Genomic DNA, 21069 nt, shown 5'->3' with positions numbered 1-21069 from the left:
GGAAGGGGTGGCGTTGGAAGAGGCTTTCGCGCCCTCCCTCCCTCCTCTCCCTCTTACTCAAACATTCTCACAGATTCCAAAGCATACATTCTTTGTGTAAGAAACCTCTCTACTGCTGCTGAAGATCACACTGAGGTTCATGGCCGTCCGTCCCCTGTTTGATAGACAGTGGAGCTCAGAGAGGGGCCTTGCCTCAGATCCTGCAGCCAGAAAGCAGAGGCATCAGAAATGAAAAGAATTTCCAAGTCCAGCTAATAGGCTCTTTGCTCTACTCTAGGCTGCTCTAAGTGCCAGGGGTACCAGAAAGGAAAGCTCAGGGTCCACTCCAGGTCCTGCCCAGGAGAACTAGGGACCTTCAATGGGCCTACTGAAGGAAGACCACTACCCCCAGTCTGCCTCCCTGTGGGGCATTGTGGGCCCCTTCTATCCATAAAATTCACCCCACACACAAAGGGATACCCTGCCTCCCATGCCATAGGGATGCACGTTGCCCTTGACCTTCAAAGGCCCCTCCCTGCTGTCAGAGGCAGAAGCCCCTCAACCTGTGGGCTTCTTATTCTAGATCTCTGCTGGTCCAATATGGTAGCCACTCACCACACGTGGTGACCGAGCACTTGGAATGTGGCTAGTGCCACATATTAAAATGATATTTTAAATACGTTGATTAAATTAAAAATATAATTTAAATTTATTTCCTGCTTTTTAATACTTTTTATTTTAAAAATTTTATGTGTATTCACTTCCATTTCCTTATTCATAACACTTAAAACTTTCAGAGATACAAAAGTAACATTTAGAAATTATATGCTTGGCTGTGGCCGATTAGCTCAGTGGTAGGGCATCAGCCTGGCATGTGGATGTCCCAGGTTTGATTCCCAGTCAGGGCACACAGGAGAAGCACCCATCTGCTTCTCCACCCCCCCCCCCTTTCTCTCTCTCCTCCTCCTGCAGCCATGGCTCAATTGGAGCAAGTTGGCCCCAGGGCAGTGAGGATGGCTCCATGGCCTCCACCTCAGGTGCTTAGAAGAGTTCAGTTGCTCAGCAACGGAGCAATGCCTCAGATGGGCAGAGCATTGCCCCCTAGTGGGCTTGCTGGGTGGATCAGGAGTCTGTCTCTCTGCCTCCCCTCCTCTCACTGAATAAAAAAAAAAGAAAGAAAATAAAAATTATATGCTTTATACTTACAAAGGTCCATATTTAAAAATTTGATCTTAGTTTTATATAACTCAGACCTGCCACATGGCCAGTCTCAAATAATTTGCCAAGACTGACCTGTGGTGGCGCAGTGGATAAAGTGTCGACCTGGAAATGCTGAGGTCGCCGGTTCGAAACCCTGGGCTTGCCTGGTCAAGGCACATATGGGAGTTGATGCTTCCAGCTCCTCCCCCCTTCTCTCTCTCTGTCTCTCTCTCCTCTCTCTCCCTCTCTGTCTGTCTCTCTCCCTCTCTCTCTCCTCTCTAAAAATGAATAAATTAAAAAAAATTAAAATAAAAAAATAATAATAATTTGCCAAGTACAATTTTTGCAATAATCAACATGATAATGGGAATTTAGCAGTAGCATAAATGATAGATTTATCAAATTACATGTTATAAACATATTTAAGAAAGAAATGCTCTACTTTTAGAATGATTTTATTATGTGATGAAAAAGAACTAAAAAGAATGTGAGCCCTGTAATTTCTAGAAGTAAGAAAAGTACACTTTCAGTGAGGTGAAATTTCTGTCAGTGAACTAATAAATTTGATTCATTTTTCTAAACTAACATCTCTAAATAGATCTACACAATAATAAGTCCCTCCTGGCTTATATGCCTGTAGTTCCTCATAGTCATCTGGAATGAGCCTGTAGTGATGGTTTGTGGCTAACATAATTATTATTTTTCTACAACAGGCAAGGCATAGTTCCTCTAGGATTTTTGCATTTTTAAAATGTGGCTACCAGAACACTTAAAAACACATATGTGGCCTGACCAGGTGGTGGCGCAGTGGATAGAGCGTCGGACTGGGATGCGGAAGGACCCAGGTTCGAGACCCCGAGGTCGCCAGCTTGAGCACGGGCTCATCTGGCTTGAACAAAGAGCTCACCAGCTTAGACCCAAGGTCCCTGGCTCCAGCAGGGGGTTACTCGGTCCGCTGAAGGCCCGCGGTTAAGGCACATGTGAGAAAGCAATCAATGAACAACTAAGAAGTCGCAACGCGCAACAAGAAACTGATGATTGATGCTTCTCATCTCTCTCCGTTCCTGTCTGTCTGTCCCTATCTCTGCCTCTGTAAAAAAAAAAAATTTTTTTAAATATTAAAAAAAAAACACATATGTGGTTTGCACTATGTCTCTATTGAACAGTGCTGCTCTATAGATAGCAACAGCCCCTCAACCCTGTACAGTGTTTTATATAATCTTATTAAAAATTCTGTGAGCCTAACTGGTGGTAGCACAGTGGATAGACTGTTGACTTGGGATGCTGAAGTTCTAGATTTGAAACCTTGAGGTCGCTGGCTTGAGCATGGGGTCGCTGGCTTGACTGAAGCCTCCTGATCAAGGCATGTATGAGAACAATGAACAACTAAAAAGTGCCACAACTACAAGTTGATGTTTCTCATCTCTCTCCCTTCTGGTCTGTCTCTCTCTCTCTTGCTAAACAAACTAACAAAGAAACAAAAAACCTTGTGAGATGATACTGAATGGCAACTGCAATTGAAAAAAGTGGATAAAGTGTCAGACTGGGACACGGAGGACCCAGGTTCGAAACCCTGAGGTTGGCACCTTGAGCGCGGGCTCATCTGGTTTGAGCAAAAGCTCACCAGCTTAAGCCCAATGTTGCTGGCTTGAGTAAGGGGTCATGCGGTCTGCTGTAGCCCCCGGTCAAGGCACATATGAGAAAGAAATCAGTAAACTAAGGTGCCTGACTGGGTGGTGGCGCAGTGGATGGAGTGTTGGACTGGGATGTGGAGGACCCAAGTTTGAGACCCCAAGGTCACCAGCTTGGGTGTGGGCTCATCTGGTTTGAGCAAAGGCCCACCAGCTTGGACCCAGGGTCGCTGGCTTGAGCAGGGGGTTGCTCGGTCTGCTGAAGGCCCACGGTCAAGGCACATATGAGAGGGCAGTCAATGAACAACTAAGGTGTCGCAGTGGGAAACTGATGATTGATGCTTCTCATCTCTTTCCATCCCTGTCTGTCCCTCTCTCTGACTCTGTCTCTGTAAAAACACACACACACACACACACACACACACACAAAACAACTAAGGTGCCACGACGAAGAATTGATGCTTCTCATCTTTCTCCCTTCCTGTCTGACTCTCCCTATCTGTCTCTCTCTCTGTGTGTCACAAAAAAAGAAAAAGAAAAAAACATTTAAACTCTCCTGACCTGTGGTGGTGCAGTGGGTAAAGCGATGACCTAGAATTCTGAGGTTGCTGGTTCAAGACCCTGGGCTTGCCTGACAAGGCAGTGGTGCAGTGGATAGAGCGTAGGACTGGGATGCGGAGGACCCAGGTTTGAGACCCCAAGGTCTCCAGCTTGAGTGAGGGCTCAGCTGGTTTGAGCAAAAAGTTCACCAGTGTGGCCCCAAGGTCGCTGGCTTGAGCAAGGGGTCACTCAGTCTGCTGTAGCCCCACAGTCAAGGCACATATGAGAAAGCAATCAATGAACAACTAAAGTGCCACAACGAAAAAACTGATAATCGATGCTTCTCATCTCTCCGTTCCTGTCTGTCTGTCTCTATCTATCCCTCTCTCTGACTCTCTCTCTGTCTCTGAAAAAAAAAAAAAGGAAAAAAAAAAAGACCCTGGGCTTGCCTAGTCAAGGCACACATGGGAGTTGATGCTTCTTGCCCCTTCCCCTTCTCTCTCTCCTCTCTAAAGTAAATAAACAAAATCTTTTAAAAAATTAATCTCTATGAAATGAGAGGAGTGGGGTTACAAGGTTTCATTTTACAGGTAAAGAAGGTGGGACTCTGTGAGGTCAAATGACTTGGACAAGGTTATATAGCTAGGAAGAGGGTGGAGGCCACACACAAGGGGTGGAGGCCAGGTTTTCCTGACTGTAGAACTGAGACCACTTTCCAAGACAATCCAGAGCTGCCCATTTCTCCACACTGGCGCTGAGCCACTCACTTCCCCTAACCTCTGCTGAAGCACCTTTCCCCTTCCTACCCTCTGGGAACGTCCTGCTAGAAACATCCCCCTGACAGCCCCATTAAGACATGCCTCTTGGCTCTCCACTAAAGCCAGAGTCTAATCAAAGCTGGTGCCTCTGCCCTGTCATTAAAAGCATGCTCCTTTGTACATGCTGCCATTCACATAAGTGCCCCAGGGCAAAAGAAGCAATGGTCACTGCTCCCTGGGTCACACCCACTTTCCCTCCCATTCTGATCCTCAGCTGCCCCCTCCGCCTGGGTTCCACCCCTTCTGCCTCTTGCTAGGTGGGGAGAATATTCAATGAGGCTAAGGAACTGTTTCTTTAATTTCCCTCCCTGTCCGTTGTCCCTGGAACATGATAAAAATACCCAGCATTGATCTTTTTTTCTTCCCCTTCTGCCAGGGTAATGTTTACCCAGGTGTCAATCAGGAGAAGAATTTGGCTTCCTAATTTCTCTTCTCCTCCCTGGGGGCTGCGTGTTTCCCCGCCTCACATGGACACTGAGCTGGAATCAAGGTTACTAATAATCCCCCAGCACACACAGACACTGAGAGCACATATATTAAAGTCACATATTGATTTATATTTTCGGGTCCCTCTGCCTTTCTGCCCAGCCTCAGCCTTTCTCTCTGCCAAGGAGAAAAAAGAATTACACAGCTATATTTATCACCAAGATGTTTAGTGTAAAGAGCATTGTGTCCGAAGGTAATTCCCACCCCTCCACCCTCTTTGGGGATATTTTTTAAAAGTAGTGTGGCATCGCCTATTCATAAGCATTTATCTTTTGTTGAAGGAAGTGGTGAGAGATTTAAAGTAGACTGTTGGAAGGACTTCCTGACTTGACAAATGGTGCCTGCCATCTCCAAGGAGGCTGGTGGGATTGTCTTGCCAGCAGACATAATCCCACTGCCGATGGGGATAAGGGTGAGTAGGAGTCTCTGTGTGGAAGGTGGGGCAAAGGACTCAGGAGCTCCTAGAGGTTACCCACCAGTCCAAATAGCACCTCATACCTGATCAGGCAGTGGTGCAGTGGATAGAGTGTTGGACTGGGATGCGGAGGACCCAGGTTCGAGACCCTGAGGTTTCCAGCTTGAGTATCGGCTCATCTGCTTTGAGCAAAGCTCACCAGCTTGGACACAAGGTCACTGGCTTGAGCAAGGGGTTACTCAGTCTACTGTAGTCCCCCAGTCAAGGCACATATGAGAAAGCAATCAATGAACAACTAAGTTGTCACAACAAATAGCACCTCATAGTTAGTGACTCACCACCTATAGTCCCATTCCACAATTGGGAAAATCAAGAGGCTGAGAAGTGAGTTTACTTCCCTCTGGTGCTCCGAATTTCATGTCAACCTTGGCATCTATCTCATTTAAACTCTAAGCTGAGGGGTGAAGGCGGGGCATAGGTGTCTGGCTAGGGGAGGGTGTGGTGGTGAAGCCAGGAGCAGGACAGTATAGAGATTCTTGTTCTTTAATTTTTTTAATTTTTTTTTTTATTTATTCATTTTAGAGAGGAGAGGGAGAGACAGAGAGGGAGAGAGAGGAGAGACAGAGAGAGAGAAGGGGGGAAGGAGCTGGAAGCATCAACTCCCATATGTGCCTTGACCAGGCAAGCCCAGGGTTTCGAACCGGCGACCTCAGCATTTCCAGGTCAACGCTTTATCCACTGCGCCACCACAGGTCAGGCGAGATTCTTGTTCTTTAAAGTGACATGGGGGAAGGAAGGACAGGCAGCTCTAAGCTCAGAGTGCCTGTCACTCTGTCTGGTGGAGCCGCATTTAAAAATGCCAAACTATTTGACTCTAGTTCCGGAGGCTCTTGGAATGAAAGCAACATGGAGCATGGGAACTCACATGTGAATGCTACCATCTTGTTACTGCCTGTGGGTGAATTTCCTTCCCACTCACATATAAATGCTCTGGGAGGTAGAGGGTGTCAGCCCCATTTTACACATAGGAAAACTAGGTTCAATAACTTACCCAGCATCATACAGCTGGGACAAGACAGACCTCAACCATCACCCAGCTTCCTAATTCCTCTGTAGGGCTAACCACTTCACCCCTGCCTCAGGTGTAACCTATGGTGACCTGCAGATCCCTCCAGCCTCCTTCCCTGGCCCGGTGTGGGGTCATGGCTCTCAGCTCAGCTCCAGGCCCAGCAATTCCTCTTCTGGTTGTGCTCAGCTGCACCCGGGCTGGGGAGTCAAAAGTTTCCCTGCTGGATTCTGACCGCATCCCGCTGCTTGCCCCCTGCTTTCCCTTGGGTCTTTTTCAGTAGCTTGATTGAATTGCTTCCAACCAGTGTCCCTCACTTCATTCTGGAACCTATTTTACCCATGGCAGGACTGAGAACTGATGTCTGTGGAGTGTCACTATGTGCCAGCCCAGTGAAGGGCCCTGTCCTGCTAGTTGTTGACCTCACAACCACCCTGGAAAATAAACGTCGAGTCCCCTATTACAGATGAGGAAACTGAGGCTGGGGAGAGCAAGTCACTTCTCCTAGGTCACCTGGAGGGTTAGAAGTTTTCCTGGGATCGGCCCAAGTGCGTGTCACCCAAAGTCCTGGCTTTGGAGCTCACTCGTACTGCCAGGCGGTCCCCATCAGACAGTGCTGGTGAGGGCGGCAGGGGCCAGACAGCGCAGGGTGCGGCGGGAATCAGCAACGAGGACCCTCCCGGATAACTTTTCCCATTGAAAATCTGTTCCCCTCGCAGCCACGGGTGATGTATGGCTGGCGCTGATGAGAAACGTGCGGCGGAATGGAGGCAGCAGCGTGGGCGGCGCGGGCGGCCGGGCCGGGGCCGCGCGGCATTGAGATTCCGCCGGGCGCGGGGAGGAGGAGGGCGGGGGCGCAGGCCCTGACACCGGCCGGGTAATTGATCTGGAGGTGCCAATTTGCAGCAACTAAATATTTGGTTTCTGCCTCTGCCCGCTCCGCACTCTGCTCAAACAAACTTCAATTAAAAGTGAAAAGCAAGGGGCGGGGGTGGGGGGCGGCGTTCGGCGCTCCCGGGTCGCCGAAGCCCGATCGATGGCGCAGAGCCTGCGGACTGCGGAGCGGGGCGGCGCGCCAGGAGAGGGGGACAGTGGATCAGGGTGGGAAAGCGGGGAGCAGGGCGGGCGCCCTGTTCTAGATTGCAGAGCACCTGGCACCAGGCCCTCGAGAGGCAGCGCTTTAAGCCTGGAGCAGTGGCTTAACCTCAGTGGGCAGAGTGGAGGATACTCGCTATGTGCCAAACGGAGGACACAAATAGGGCTATCCCGACAACCCCACTCTGGACGTCCAAGCCCGTGTACTTGGACAGGAAGCCGGGGAAGGAGAAGCTGAACCCCCAGGGCGCTGAACCCCCTCTCCCAATGCACTCACCACAGGAACTTGGATGATGGCCTCGCATTCAACAGCATTCACTGACCATCTTTCCCGAGCGCTGCAGGCCTGGGGCCTGGGGCCTGGGTGCTGAGGGCCATTCCCTTGCTTTGTCTGCCCATCGGTCTACACTTGGGTTGGCAGAAGCAATAAGGGTGAATCCAACCCAGGCCCCAACCCAGGAGGGTCTGGAGGGTTTGGAATTGGGGGAGGGGGCAGTGAGATCCTGTGAATCCGGAGAAGGTCTGAGGAGGTGGCTACAGCCTGGAGCAGGGGAAGGGATCAGTGGGTCACACTTGCCTCTTTTAGGGGTTCAAGACAAACATAGCATCAATAGTTATTCACTGGATGGAGTTAGTCCATAGGGAAGTTTGTGTCCCTTGAGGATCTTCCAGTACTTTGTGGGAGCTAGTCACTGGTGCTGGGCAGCTGGGGTGTCTCAGGGTCTGCCGGAGGGGCAGCCTGGGGGGTAGTTAAGCCTGTTCTGGGAAAGATACAATGAGGGATGGGGGGTAGGGGTGGGAAAGATACAGTGAGGGATGGGGGCAAGGGGGAGGTGGGGGGAAGGAGTGGGAAAGATACAGTGAGGGATGGGGGGAGGTGGAGGTGGGGGGAAGGAGTAGGAAAGATACAGTGAGGGATGGGGGGTAGGGGGAGGTGGGGGGAAGGAGTGGGAAAGATACAATGAGGGATGGGGGGGAGGGGGAGGTGGGGGAAGGAGAGGCATCCAGGTCCAGGGGTAGAGGGCAGATGGAAAGTGGAGAGGATTTGGGGGTGTTTTCATTTCATTGAAAGTTTTTTGAGAACCAGAGTTGGGAAATATGACGGGGGCTAGGAAGGTAAGTGAGGAGGGCATTGTCCCCTCCCATATTTCTGTGCCCACCTTCCAGGGAGTAGAAGGGTTACTTCCACACGTACCTGTTTGCCAAGGGAGGCTACTGCTGGTCCACTGGGCTGCAGGCTACAAGCCCCCTTCCTTCCCTCTTCCCCTTTCAACCCCCTACCTCCTGCCCCCCACAAGGATCCCTTTGGTCCCTGACTGGGTGTGGAAGCACAGGTCCCAAGTGTGCCCCAGCCTCTAGGTAATGGATAGTCCCTGCAGGGCTCTTGTGGACAAGGGAGGCCTGGGAGCCATACTCCTTCCCAAATACAGGGCTCTGGGGGAGAGTGGTCTCAGCCTCCCCCTCACCCCTTTCTATTCCAAGCAGTTCACACACACACACACACACAGCCCTCCTCATCAGCCCTCAGCCCCCAGTTCTCTCCCTTTGTTGCTTGGGGCACCAGTCTATCATCACAGGGAGTTGAATCCAGAAGCCTGCCTCCCCATCCACTGCTACTCTCCCTCCCAGCTCCTCCCAAGTGCTGCCGCATTCTCTGCCTTAAGCCCCTTCCCAGCCTGTGAGCTGGGTGCCTGCTCCCTCACATTCCTTCCCTCCCTCCCACCCTCTCCCTGGGCGCTGAGCTGTGGAGCAGAATGATTTCCTGTAATTGGCCAGCAATCCGGCTGCCCGACTTGTTCTATCGACATGCTGGTTAGCTGGAAATTGTATTGGAATCTGAGCGACAGGGAGGGGAAAGGAGGGAAAGGGAGAGTGGGGAGCAAAGAGAGAAGGCTCTTCGGGCCCCAGCTGGGTGCAGCCTTAGCTCTGTGGGTGGGACGAAGAGCCACCAGCCACATCTCCCCTTCCTGGGAAGAAGCAGGAATGCAACCCAAAGGACATCACTACCTTCTTCATTTTGCTGCTTCTCTCTCTCTCTCCGCTGCCCACTCCTATGTGCCCCCATGGCCTCAGGTCACCAGTGCTACCCCATTCCCTCTCCTGCTCCTAGGACTGGCTCCTCCTGACCTCAAGTGTTAGCAAGAACTAGGTGTGCCCAGCAGACACGAATACCCCTCTCACCCAATTTCTAGCCATGGAGGCTCATCGTGGAGTGTCCCTAACCTTCCCCTGCTTCTCCCCAAGCAAAGAGAGAGGAGTTGACATCAGAAGAGTTGACAGTAACTCCTGGATGAAGAGCCAAGGTGTAATTAATGGAAGCTGTGCGGGCAGTGGGAGAAGCATTGCATTGGAGTCCAGAAGCTTGGCCTGTTGGTTTTGGGACCCCATGGCTCAACCTCTGAGCCTCTGAATTTTTTCTAGCCTGGACTCCTTTACAGAACTGGGAGATGTCAAGGAGATAACCACGTGAACGTGCTTTGTAAACTGTAAAGCTCTGCAAATTACCAGTCAACCAGGGCCAGGGGGATGGGTGTGGCTTTAGGGTCTGTCTGTCCCCGTCATCCTCCGCCAAGAGGCCAGCTGCTGTCTTCACTGTACCCAGCGCAGGGCCCGAGTGCGCCCGCTGGAGAGTCGGAGCCCAGGGTCTCTTACCCTTGGAAGGGAGGGCGGGGGCTAGGTAAGACGGAACAGGGGCACAACCCTCTCTGCCCAGTAGTTCCAGACGAGCGAGCGGCAAAGCTACTTAATTAGCGACCGAGGCCAGGCAGCACACGCCTCTACCACCGGGGCCAGCTCTCTAGCAACAGTTGCTCCGTGGAGGATCCAAAACGGCCTGTGGCCGGGAGGGAAGGCGGGAACACCACTGGATCAAGTAGAGCTTCAGCTTCGCTCACGGCAGAGGTCGGACCCCAACCCAGGCGGGTGCTGCCACCTGCCGGCCAGAGAGTATGCCGCCCGCTGGGGCGCAGGGCTGGGGCTCCCAGTGGCTCCGTGTCCTAACCATGGCGTCACGCCCCCGTCCCACACATCTCTCTGAAAAGCAGGCCTTATTCTAAGGCCGCCTGGGGCCACTGGGCCACCAAGTCTGGGAAAAGGAGGTGGTGAGGACAGGCATGAGGACGGGGAGCTGGAGGTGTGGTGGGAACCAGGCACTAGAGAGGACTGGGCCGCTACCACCCCTTCCTCTGACATGGTTGCATCACACTTAGCCGACTGGCGCACAGAGGAAAGTAATTTTTGGAATTTTACAGCCTGCAAAGGTTTTTATTGTCCTCCATTCATTGATGTAAGCATCATGATGCCTACCTGTTAGAAGAAACTGGAGCCAGGAGGCTGTGTAAGTGGGAGAAAGAGCCAGGTGGCAACCCCAGATCTACTCTTCTGGGAGCTCAGAGGTAGTGAGCAGAACCCTGAGGCCTGACTGTGAGGGAACCAGATCCCTCCATCTCTCTGGGACTGCAATCGGAATAATTAATGTTATGTCACCTCTAGGGAGTTACACATCTAGCAAAGTGTCCAACACATAGCAGATATTCATAAAGAGTCATTTTCTCAGTGAGTTGAGTATAGGACATTCTGTTACATCAATGAAGGGTCCTTACCTCTCCTTCTTTTACCCCTCCTGCCAGGTCCCACTAAACGTGGGAAACAGCTGCCTTCTGCCCTTCTCATCCTGCCCTGGCCCCACCCCAAAGCTCAGCGCCTCCTGGCCCAGCCTTTGCCCCTGGGGGTTTATTGTGAGTTAAGGAACTGGTTTCCAAGGTATGAGTGGTTTTGGGAAAGGGGGCACTAAATATGGCCACCACAGCATTTGCATCCGTCACACTCATTTCTGGCCTTAATAGGCTGCTGGCTGCCGGATCACCACATCAGCAGAGCTGCCAGCTCTGGTTGAGGAGAGCTGATGTCTGCACTGGCCTAATTGGGCTGGGGAAGGAAGATGGAGTAAGTGGGTACGATGCTGCCCCAGCACCTCCACCTACCAATCACAAGGAGACGCCTGCACCTGGGAGAAGGCCGAGGGCTACCTACCTTCTGGGGCCCAGGCTCCAGTGTGGGAGGAGGCCAAGTATAAGCCAGACGATAGCAGCCAAGTCTGGGAACCTTAATTGGTCCGTGGTGCTAGGGGAATAATGGCAGTACAAGGCATTTCAAATCAAACCACTTTATTAAGCACCAATGGTGAGGCAGGCCCTGCACCAGAGACAGATAAATAAGACAGCCCCCGCCCTTAAGGGGCTTCCAGTCTAGTAGGAGAGACCAACCAGCTTTTGGCTGACTACTACTCTGTAGACGCAGATGAAACACGGGATGGTAGTATTCCAGTACCTAACCCAGCCCGGGACTTTGGACAGTGCCTGAGCTGGGAGTCGGCCAGTTATGAAAAAATAAAAAAATAAAAAAAGGTATTTCAGGTCAGGGAACAACACGGTGAAGGCACAGAGGTCAGAAACAGCCAGCACGTGCTCTACCAAGAGTTCAGGGCTAGGAGTACATAGACTGGAAGGTGGTGAGCAGGGTGAAGGGAGTTGCTGCACAAATGCTAAGCTGCAACAGTGGGTCATCCCAGAAGAGGCCCAGCCTCTGTCAACTACTGCACTACCCCACAGGGAAGCCTCACTATAACCTGGCCGAGGGCATTAACCCAGGGGAGTACTGTTTGAAGGTGGTAGCTTTTGGTCCAAAATGACTTCCCATGGTCCATGACGAAGATTTTGGCCACAGTGGGGCATGTGCTCAGGGAGGACCCAGGCCGGGAGAAGCTCCCAGCTTTAAACACTGCCGAGGACCACAGAGACAGTGGTCCTCACCCCCACCCTCAAGAAATTTACAATGGCCTCCCACGGTTGTTTTTGTGTCCTATTGTGGCCACTATTCTGCAGGTGGTTCCAGAGGGAAGGACCCTGGGAAAGGAAGGAGTAGCTACTGACAGAGGGCTGTTTCTTTGACTTAGACAGAATACACACCAAAAAAAGGGTTGTGGTGCAGGGCTCCAGCCAAGAGAAGGAGGGAAGGAGTGGGGGGGGAGAAAGAGAGAGAGAGGGAGGAAGAGAGAAAGAGAGAGAGGGAGGGAGAGAGGGGGAGAGGAGAGAGAGAGTTGATGGGGTTGAGAGGAAACAGGATAGATTCGTTACCTAGCTTCAGCCTCAGAGGAGATAAGAGGCCTGGGGCTTCCTGCCTTGGCGTGCCCAACTAGGGGGAGGGCAGGAGGTAACGGGTGAGCAAGTAGAGGAGGCTGGCGATGCCCGCCAGACCTGTGAGGACCCCGAGCCTCAGCGGCAGGTACTCCAGGGAGCGCTCCAGCTCAGAATGCAGAAGGATGACCTGGCGTTTGGTGACGCTCCACTCGCCCGAGTTGTCTAGAACGTGGCGGGCCATGCGGGCTTTGTCCTTCAGGGGCAGCTGGGCATTGATCCGAGCCTCTGCGTCCTCACGGTTCAGGTTGTTCCGCCGCATCAGCCGTGCCAGCTGTGTGTCCCGGTCGCTAAGGACAGGATAAACAGGCTGATCAGGCTTTGTAGGCCCCAGCCTCCCTCCCCACCAGCAAGTTACAGAGGTGGGCAGCCCCTGCTCTCAAGTCAATTTAGGACCCACAGCCACAGAGCAAGGCCCGGAAGCTCACAGGCTCCCCGCACCTCACCCTACTCTGTGAGGACCCTGGTAGCACGGGCTTGATAGAAACAAAAAGGGAAGGCTGCAGAAGCTGCTTTCTGCCACCGGGGCCTCTCTGCTTTGCCACCAGACCTCAGACTTCCCAGTTATTAGAGGGAGGATTTGATCGCCTGGAATCAGCTACATTCTGGATTCCTAGATGGATGACCTTTACTGAAAGGCCTATGCCTGCAAGCTAAATGCCTCCTGCACTGCCCCTGGGGACGCGGGCCTGCTGTATCAAAACAGCTTCCTGGGCCACCACAGGACCCCTCTCCTTGCCTCCCCACTCCCACTCCTGCTTATCTAGAGCACAAGGACCAAGCTGAAATGGCGGCTGCTGTACTGGATGCCACTGATGAAGAGGAGCTGGCAAGCCCCAAGATGCTTCTGGTGGAGCAAGGACCTGAGAACTGATCCCCTCAGTCCGTAGGAGAGGACAAGGCGCTGCGCATCAAACCAAACAACCCCTAGTCTCCCATCTCCAAAGGAAATGAAAGGACACCTCTTTGGCCCACTCTGATATTGCCACCTGGGTCCTTCTTCAGGAAAGTCCCTGTCCGGCCTTTGGCTACACAAGAGCTGCCCACTGTGCTCTGGAGTAGGGTCACCTCTAACCCCTCTCTAGCGCTGTGACTACGTAAGCCCCTCAGCGGGACCCAGGGGAAAGGCTGCAGCAGCTGCTTTCTGCTACCGGGGCCTCTCGGCTTTGCCACCAGACCCGAGATTTCCCAGTTAGAAGATGGGATGATGGATCACTACAGTTTGGTCCTCTCTTAGGTGTGGCTTACACCAGAGGGCCTCCTGGGATGTGAAGACAGACCTTCTAAGGAGAGACACAGCCCGAACCCTTGCCAGTTCAGTTCCAGTGCCCTTCAGAACAAAGCAGTGCAGAAAACCATTTCTGGCTGGCCCATCAGGGGAGGCCTTTCTGAAGAGAGCATTAGTAATGGGCTTGAAAAGTAAGTAGGACTTCTGATTTCCTTTGTTATGGGGACAGCATACTGTTAACGTCCTGAGGCCAGTCCCTGCCTGGCTGAAAACAAGGACTATCCAACCTTAATCAAGACTGTATCAGGTCTGGGGCTGGGAAAATTGGGCTGAGAGAATGGAGACGGCTTAGGGCCATCTGAGTGCACATCCTTGGGCAGTGTGGCCTAGACCAGAGGCCTCCTGGAACATGAGGGCAGAACTCACAACCAGCCCTTCCTGAGGCTCAGAAATAGCCCCCTGTGGTTAGTTTAAGGACTGATGCCATTTGTGGGGTTTTTACCAAACACTTATTCCACAAATGGTACATTCCTTGAAAATATGAATGATCAAGTTTTGGTATAATTGTGCTTCAGTGAATGTCCCATATTATTTCAAATACACCAGGGGTAGTGTGGCAGTAAAGGAATCCATGAGAAACCTCATTTTTATAAAGTGTAGATTCCTTTTATGAAAAGCAAATAATCACTCATTCAAATCTCTGATGTGGCATTTGTCTTGAATTGTATGAGTACCCACATGTGCCAAAAGTGGGATAGCAACCAGGACTTTTGGCATAAGTGCCATGTCTGGTGAGTGGGGCGGGGGGATCTCCTGGAGTACAGGCAGGGTCTACAAAGCCCACTTACCTGCCGGGAGCCAGAACTATTTCTGCTCTTAGCAAACAGACCAACCTTGAAGGAAAGTGCAGGAAGAGAAAGGTGGCAAGGGTTGGCATGGAGTCATCTGGTGATTACATGCGTAACCTGTTTTCTCACCTACACTCAAGATCCTCTTTTTGATCCCTTGGTAGAAAGTTCCAATTGTATTAAGACTCCAAGGCAAAGAGAATTCCAAGTCTTCATGGAGTTTGCTTGGCCTCAGCTGATAATCTTTCAAACAGGGAACAAAGAACCCAGAGAGGTTGCAGGTTTACATGGGGGGACATGGGCCCAAGAGTGAGCTATGAGGAAGCTTGAGTCTCTACACCAGGTTTAGCAAACTTAGACTGGGTTTTAAATAACAGTCTCTGGTGGGGAGCTGGGGGTTGGGGGCAGCAGAGTGATGCTAAGGGCACGGAGAACTCTAGGCCCCATCTCCAGTGTGCCAGAAACCTCCCATGCATGAGTCTCCTGAGAGCCACCCAGTGCCCAAAATACCCGCTGGGCCAAGTGCCCACCTCTGTGTCTGTTGTACTCGTGGGTGGCATTCAGGAAGCTTCTGGGAGGCAGAGACACTCATCTACTCTCTTACCCCACGGGGACCGTGACTCATTTTCTCTGACAGTTTGATCCTCTGCTGTTTGTCAAACCTGGATTCTGATTTGCTTCATATCCCGGGAGATTCTGAGAACAGAGCTCCTTCCTTAGCTGGGCTCTGACAGTTCCCTCCAGCACCTTTCTGTCCACTGGTGTTGCCAACGGAAGATCCTGAACAAATCCTGTTACCCCTACCTCAGAAATCCCGCCCCAGGTCTTCTCTTCTATAACTCAGAACTATAAACTCATGACCTAAATACCTCATGTTAAAAGGTAAATTGAGCCTGACCAGGTGGTGGCTCAGTGGATAGAGCGTCAGACTGGGATGCGGAGGACCCAGGTTTGAGACCCCGAGGTCGCCAGCTTGAGCGCAGGCTCATCTGGTTTGAGCAAAAGCTCACCAGCTTGGACCCAAGGTCGCTGGCTCAAGCAAGGGGTTACTTGGTCTGCTGAAGGCCCCCGGTCAAGGCACATATGAGAAAGCAATCAATGAACAACTAAGGTGTCGTAACAAAAAACTAATGATTGATGCTTCTCATCTCTCCGTTCCTGTCTGTCCCTCTCTCCCTCAGTAAAAAAACAAAAAAACAAAAAAAACATTCAAAGGTAAATTGAGCCTGACCGGTGGTGATGCAGTGGACAGGGCGTTGATCTGGGATGCTAAGGTCCCAGGTTCGAGGCCCCGAGGTCACCAGCTTGAGGGCGGGTTGGCCGGCTTGAGTGCAGGATCATCATGATCCCAAGGTCGCTGGCTTGAGCATAGGGTTACTGGCTTGGTTTGGGCCCCTGGTCAGGGCCCATGTTAAGAAGCAATCAAGGAACAACCGAAAGTTACACAACTAAGAGTTGATGCTTCTCATCTCTCTCCCTTCCTGTCCCTCGAAAGAAAAGAAAGCGAGAAAGAAAGAGAGAAAGAAAGAGAGAAAGAAAGAAAGAAAGAAAGAAAGAAAGAAAGAAAGAAAGAAAGAAAGAAAGAAACTGAGTAAAGTCATAAGTGTGGGAGCTGTTTGGAAAGTTGAGAAGTGCTGGAGGAGAGAAAAGCAACCCGGTGAATAACAACATGGCTGCCCAGAGCAGGGCCTGGCATCTGGACTGAAGTGCCTCCAAGAGCCAGCAGGGGGAGCCCTTCCCAAGCCCTAGAGAAGGCTGGGGGCCATCTCTTCCCACACCTACCTGGGGGCATATCTGGATCAGACACAGAGGTTGGTTGCTGTATGTAGGACCTGGGCACTGCTGCCCCAAACCCCTGTGCTTCCTGGCTTCCCTGTGGGAAAAGGGCACAGTGACGTGGGCAATTTCTCAGGTACATGCCTTACTGGGTGGGGGGTCCTTTCCAGCCTCAGCCAGGCCAGGCGATGTCACACACTCACCAGTATACCACCACTGTGTGCTTCATGTACTTGAGCAGTTTCTTGGTCTCAAACAGCAGGGGGATGTCCAGAATCACGTAGCGGTATCCTGGAGAGAAGCCAGGAAAGCCACAGGTCAAGTCTGCAAGCACACCCTGAGGACTATGTGTTAGGCATGGGGACAGAGCTGAAGTCACTGGCTCCTACCATTGAAAGCTCCCCAACAGGGTGGAAGACCTTCCCAGGATAGGCATAACCTGGCAGCTAGCCAGTTCCAAAGCCATTCAGAACAGGGTCCTGAAGAACATCGTTTTTGACTAGATGAACAGTAAGACCTTGTAGAAGGGACAGCATTTGTACTAGCCTTGCAAAGCAGGTAGGACTTCTGATACTTGAATATGAGTGGGTGGGAGTGAGGGTTCAAGGAATGGGGGGCGGCAAATCACAAGGAACAGCGAAGTCTTACTACTCTGGCTGAGGTGGAGGCCTTGAGCAGTGTGAGGCCAAACTGCAAGGTAGTCAGGGCAGGCACAAAGCACTGAGTTCACCTTGATCTTGAACACGGAGTTGTTCTTTCTGAGCAGGGAAATGACACAGCCAAAATCGTAGGAGACTAGGGAGAGTTTCCAGGAATGACTGGGCCCTTTCTGCCTTACTTCACCCACCTTTGTTTAAAGAAAGAAAAGCTTCTTCCCCAAGAGCCAGGTCCAAGCCTGGCTTCCTGCTGAAGAAGAGTCCTGTATGGCTAGCTCTACCAACTCTCCACAAGGGACTCATGAGTGGCGGCAGCAGCTCCAACAGGAGAGGCTGCTTCTTAGGGTCAGAGGCAGACCTCCAGCCTAGGACTGCCAGGACATGTCTGGAGGTGCTGTGGTGGTTATGACTAATACTAAACTAGCTCCCACAGGGTAAAAGCACCAGCTGGCCCTCCCACTACAAGCCAAGGCCAGTCAAGGTCAACACCTTCACTCACTGTGAATGGACACATCCCTGGGCTGCCTGCCCAGAAACAGAGCGGGTTCCACACTCTTAGTTCTCTTTATGCCAATGGCCCTGTGTAGGTGTAATAAGGCTGGGGGGATCCAGGAGCGGGAAGAGGAAGGGATGGGCACCGCTTCTGCCTAGAGACCCCTGCCTGGCTTGGATGGTGTCTCACTACAAACACTTCCATCTACAGAACCTGACACACATCGTTCCAGTTCCAAGGGTGTCACAGGGAAACTGGCACTCTAGGTGATGCAGGAATAGAGGTGACAGCGCAAGCTGCTGGGTTTCCTATTCCCCAGGACCTGTTGCTCAGAAAACCTTCAGTAGAATGAGGGGTTAAAAGAACGGGTTTTGGGGCTCTCTCTCTCTTTCTCTCTCTCAGTTCCTGAAATTAGCACTGCAGAGGAGAGGCAGCCAAGATGGCGGAGTGTTGAAGGAGAAGCCAGTTTGTGTAGAGAGGAGATGGGGAACAGAGTGAATAAGGCTGGTGAGGTTAGAAACTTTCAATTCTAGGAAACCCGGATGAGTCAGTGGCTTTGGGAGCCCTGAATGGAAAGGGAAGTGTTTTCCCACTGTGTGTACGTCTTGCCCGTCGGGTGCGAGCTAGGATTAAAGCTAATGGTCCAGCAAAAAAAAAAAAAAAAAAAGGAAAGGAAAGAAAAGAGAATGGGCTCTGAGGACACACCTGTGTATGAAGCCCCCACTTTCTCACCATGTGACTTTGGGCTCCTTAATAAGCCTCACTGGTGTAAATGAATGAAAAGACTACCCAGTTCACAGATGGGAAGGATTAAATGACTGAAGTCATGTAGACCACGCAGCACCCCACCACCCAGACTCTCACTAAGTGCTCCATAAATGATGGCTATTACTACTCCCGATCCCTGAGGAGGGGGAGCTGGCTCCTCCGCTCCCCTCCCAACTCAGAACAGGAGCCACGGCCAGACCCTCCCTGGGCCTCTTATCTCTCTTTCCTGCTCTGCTCCTGTCCCTTCCTCTGCCCTCACTGTCCTTTCTCCTCAGCCCCTCTCGGGAGCTCGCGGCCAGCTCTTTGGTTCACCGGCAAAGGGCTATTCAGCTGTCACATCCGTCCTGCTTGATAAGCTCTGCAAACTATCCTGACTCTATTAAGACATCCGTCTGCCTACACAGAGACCTCCCAACAGCTGGTGATCTTATCTGACGTTTGATTATACCAACTCTGACAGTTTTATTTGTTATAGTCATCAGGGAGAAACTGGGACTGTGGAAGCCACAGCTGTCATCCCCATTTTTTACCTTATCGAGCTGAAAAGAGCTTTCTGGCTTTTATTTAAGTGGTGGTGCTTGGGAGGGGGGCTGGGTGGATGACACTGCGGGAGAACTCTGGAGCAGGTGACATTATCCGATGCTTCATTTCATAAGAGAAAGCCGCTGCTGCCTCCAAGCCCTGCAGATGCACTCGCAACTGGCCTGGGAGCGAATGCGAAAGGGCAGAAATGAAAGGCAGAGGCTGCGCTCCAGGGCGGGGGCAGAAGGGGCCCCTGGCACAGACACATGAGGCAGGACAAAGGAAGACTTTAGAGCCCTGGATAGTTTGGTTGGTTGGAGTGTCGTCCAGAAGCACAACGGTTGCTGGTTCGATCCCTGGATAGGGCTCATACAAGGACAGCTTGTTCCTGTCTCTCTCCCTCATGCTTCTCTCTTAAAAAACAAAACAAAACAACCCCCCCCCCAAAAAAAAACTCTAAAGACACTCCTTGAGGGAGAAGGAAAGAAGGGAGGCCCATAGCCAGGTACTGAGATGCAGAGCAAAAGCTGGTCCTGCAGGGAGGGTGCCTGGCGCCTGCTCCCGCCCTGGCCAGAGCTCAGGGGAGGGGACAGGGGGCAGCATCACAGCTGTCTGTCAAGTCATCCCTTTCCTTCTGGAGGAAGGTTCTGGCCAGAGAGGGGTAGGTTCCCCACTCTGTACATGAGAAGTTGATGCCTGAGAAAATAAAGGGTTTGGCCATGACCACTGCAAAAGCCAGAAGAAAAGCTAGAAGCCACTCTCATATCTTCCAGGAAGGAAAATCTCAGCACCATGACTGACAGTGGGGTGACAGCAGCCAGACTTTCAACACTAAGACCCAGACCGGAGGCCATATAAGCTGAATCCCAAGCCACTGCTCTCTGCTCCACCACTTCTCCTGGTGACTGGCCCCATTGTGGATAGTAAGCATTAGGTCACCCCTGTCCAACACCGTCCTGAAGGACAGGACTCAAACTGTGGCATGTGGCTTGGGAAATGCTAGCAACGGCAGCAGAAGGTTCTTACCAACTGACCAGAGACTCCTGCTTTTCAAACACTTTTCCCTTCTTTCAGTCCCTGTAAGGCACCTGTCTCTGCACATGCCAAGCTAACTCTCTCTACTGAGCACTAGCCTCAAAGGACATCCTCCACTTAGAAGCCTCTCCATCACTGACCCGGCCGTCCTAGACCCTCCCCAACTTCCGACCTGCAAACTCACTTTCCCAGGCAGCTCGACCAGCACCAAATCTGACTCTGACTGTGGTTTCTATTTGTGGGGCGATGGACAGTCACTTATGTGGACTCCTAGTCCCCGTAACAACTTTTGCAAGGTTGGCATTATTAGCCTCATTATGCAGATGAGGAAACAGGCAGAGGGGTTAGCTCACTGACAGAGTCAAACAGCTAGAAACTGTGAGCACCAGGATTTAACTCAGGTCTTATGACCCCATTATTTATCAGCTGTTGTTACTCCCTTCTCTACTAGAAAAAATCAACTTACTTCCTGGGGATCATGGCTCAAAAGCCTCAAGTGTCTCTTCACATTAAACCGTCAACCTCCTTAAGAGTTGAGGGACATGTGCTTCTTTCCTCTGAGCTGGTACGGGGCTCTGCATGGGGGAGGGGGTGCCAATAAACAGTGTGAAATCTACAGCCTGGATAACCAGCCAGCCTTTCTGCAGAGAAGGGCCCTGGCCCTGAAAGAGATGGTTTTGCCCACCCCTGCCCAGGCCCTCGGTCTTACCTCGAAGGAAGTACTTGAAGGTCTCCTTCATCATTTCCTTGCGGATCTCAGGGTGGGTGATGGTGTTGAGCAGATGCCGCCGGTCAGGCTGGTTAAATATCAGGTCCCCCAGGACCTTGCGATTGATGTCACCATTCTCCAACAAGACCTCGGTGCCAAAGACCTCCACGATGCGCTGGTGGGCGGGGTATCCTGGCTGGACAACTGTGGCATGAGGAGGAAGCTGGGTCACTCTTCGGAGCTTCCAGACCAGCCAGAGGACCCCAGGTGACTAGAGGCAAAATAATGGGAGAACCCGGGGGCTGCTTTCTTCAGTTGAAGCAAAAATGAAACGAGGGGAGAGAAGCAGTTAAGGAAGAGAGCAAAGTGCACAGAGTCCCTCGTGTTGGCCATGGGGTAGACTGAAAGTGGGGAGACGTCTAATGAGAGGGAAGAATAAAGAGAAAAGCAAGAGGACAGCATGGTGCGCGGAGCAGAACACCAGAGAGGGTCAAAGGAAAGTCTTCCCCTCCTCTGAAGCCAGAAGAAAAAAAGGTGAGAGGGCCTCATCTTTACAGGGAAGGCCTTATAAAAAGGAAGCAAAGGGAGCTGCCATGGATAATCCCACAG

The 21069-nt window shown here is 51.8% G+C and overlaps 1 protein-coding gene across 2 annotated transcripts in view; it reads right to left on the bottom strand.

The window, feature by feature from the left end:
* Window positions 1-11379: 11379 nt before the first annotated feature.
* Window positions 11380-21069, bottom strand: part of DCAKD (dephospho-CoA kinase domain containing) — a 41180-nt gene continuing 31490 nt past the window's right edge. For both annotated transcript variants that reach the window (XM_066263420.1, XM_066263421.1), the window contains exons 3-5: window positions 20461-20664; window positions 16481-16568; window positions 11380-12715 (exon numbers count right to left, since the gene is read on the bottom strand). In XM_066263420.1, coding sequence (XP_066119517.1) covers window positions 12424-12715; window positions 16481-16568; window positions 20461-20664 — 584 coding nt within the window. In that variant the 3' untranslated portion in view covers window positions 11380-12423. The remainder of the gene's footprint in view (window positions 12716-16480; window positions 16569-20460; window positions 20665-21069) is intronic.

This window comes from Saccopteryx bilineata, chromosome 2, assembly GCF_036850765.1.
Source record: "Saccopteryx bilineata isolate mSacBil1 chromosome 2, mSacBil1_pri_phased_curated, whole genome shotgun sequence".
NCBI lineage: Eukaryota > Metazoa > Chordata > Mammalia > Chiroptera > Emballonuridae > Saccopteryx > Saccopteryx bilineata.
This window is presented reverse-complemented; position numbering and strand designations above follow the sequence as displayed.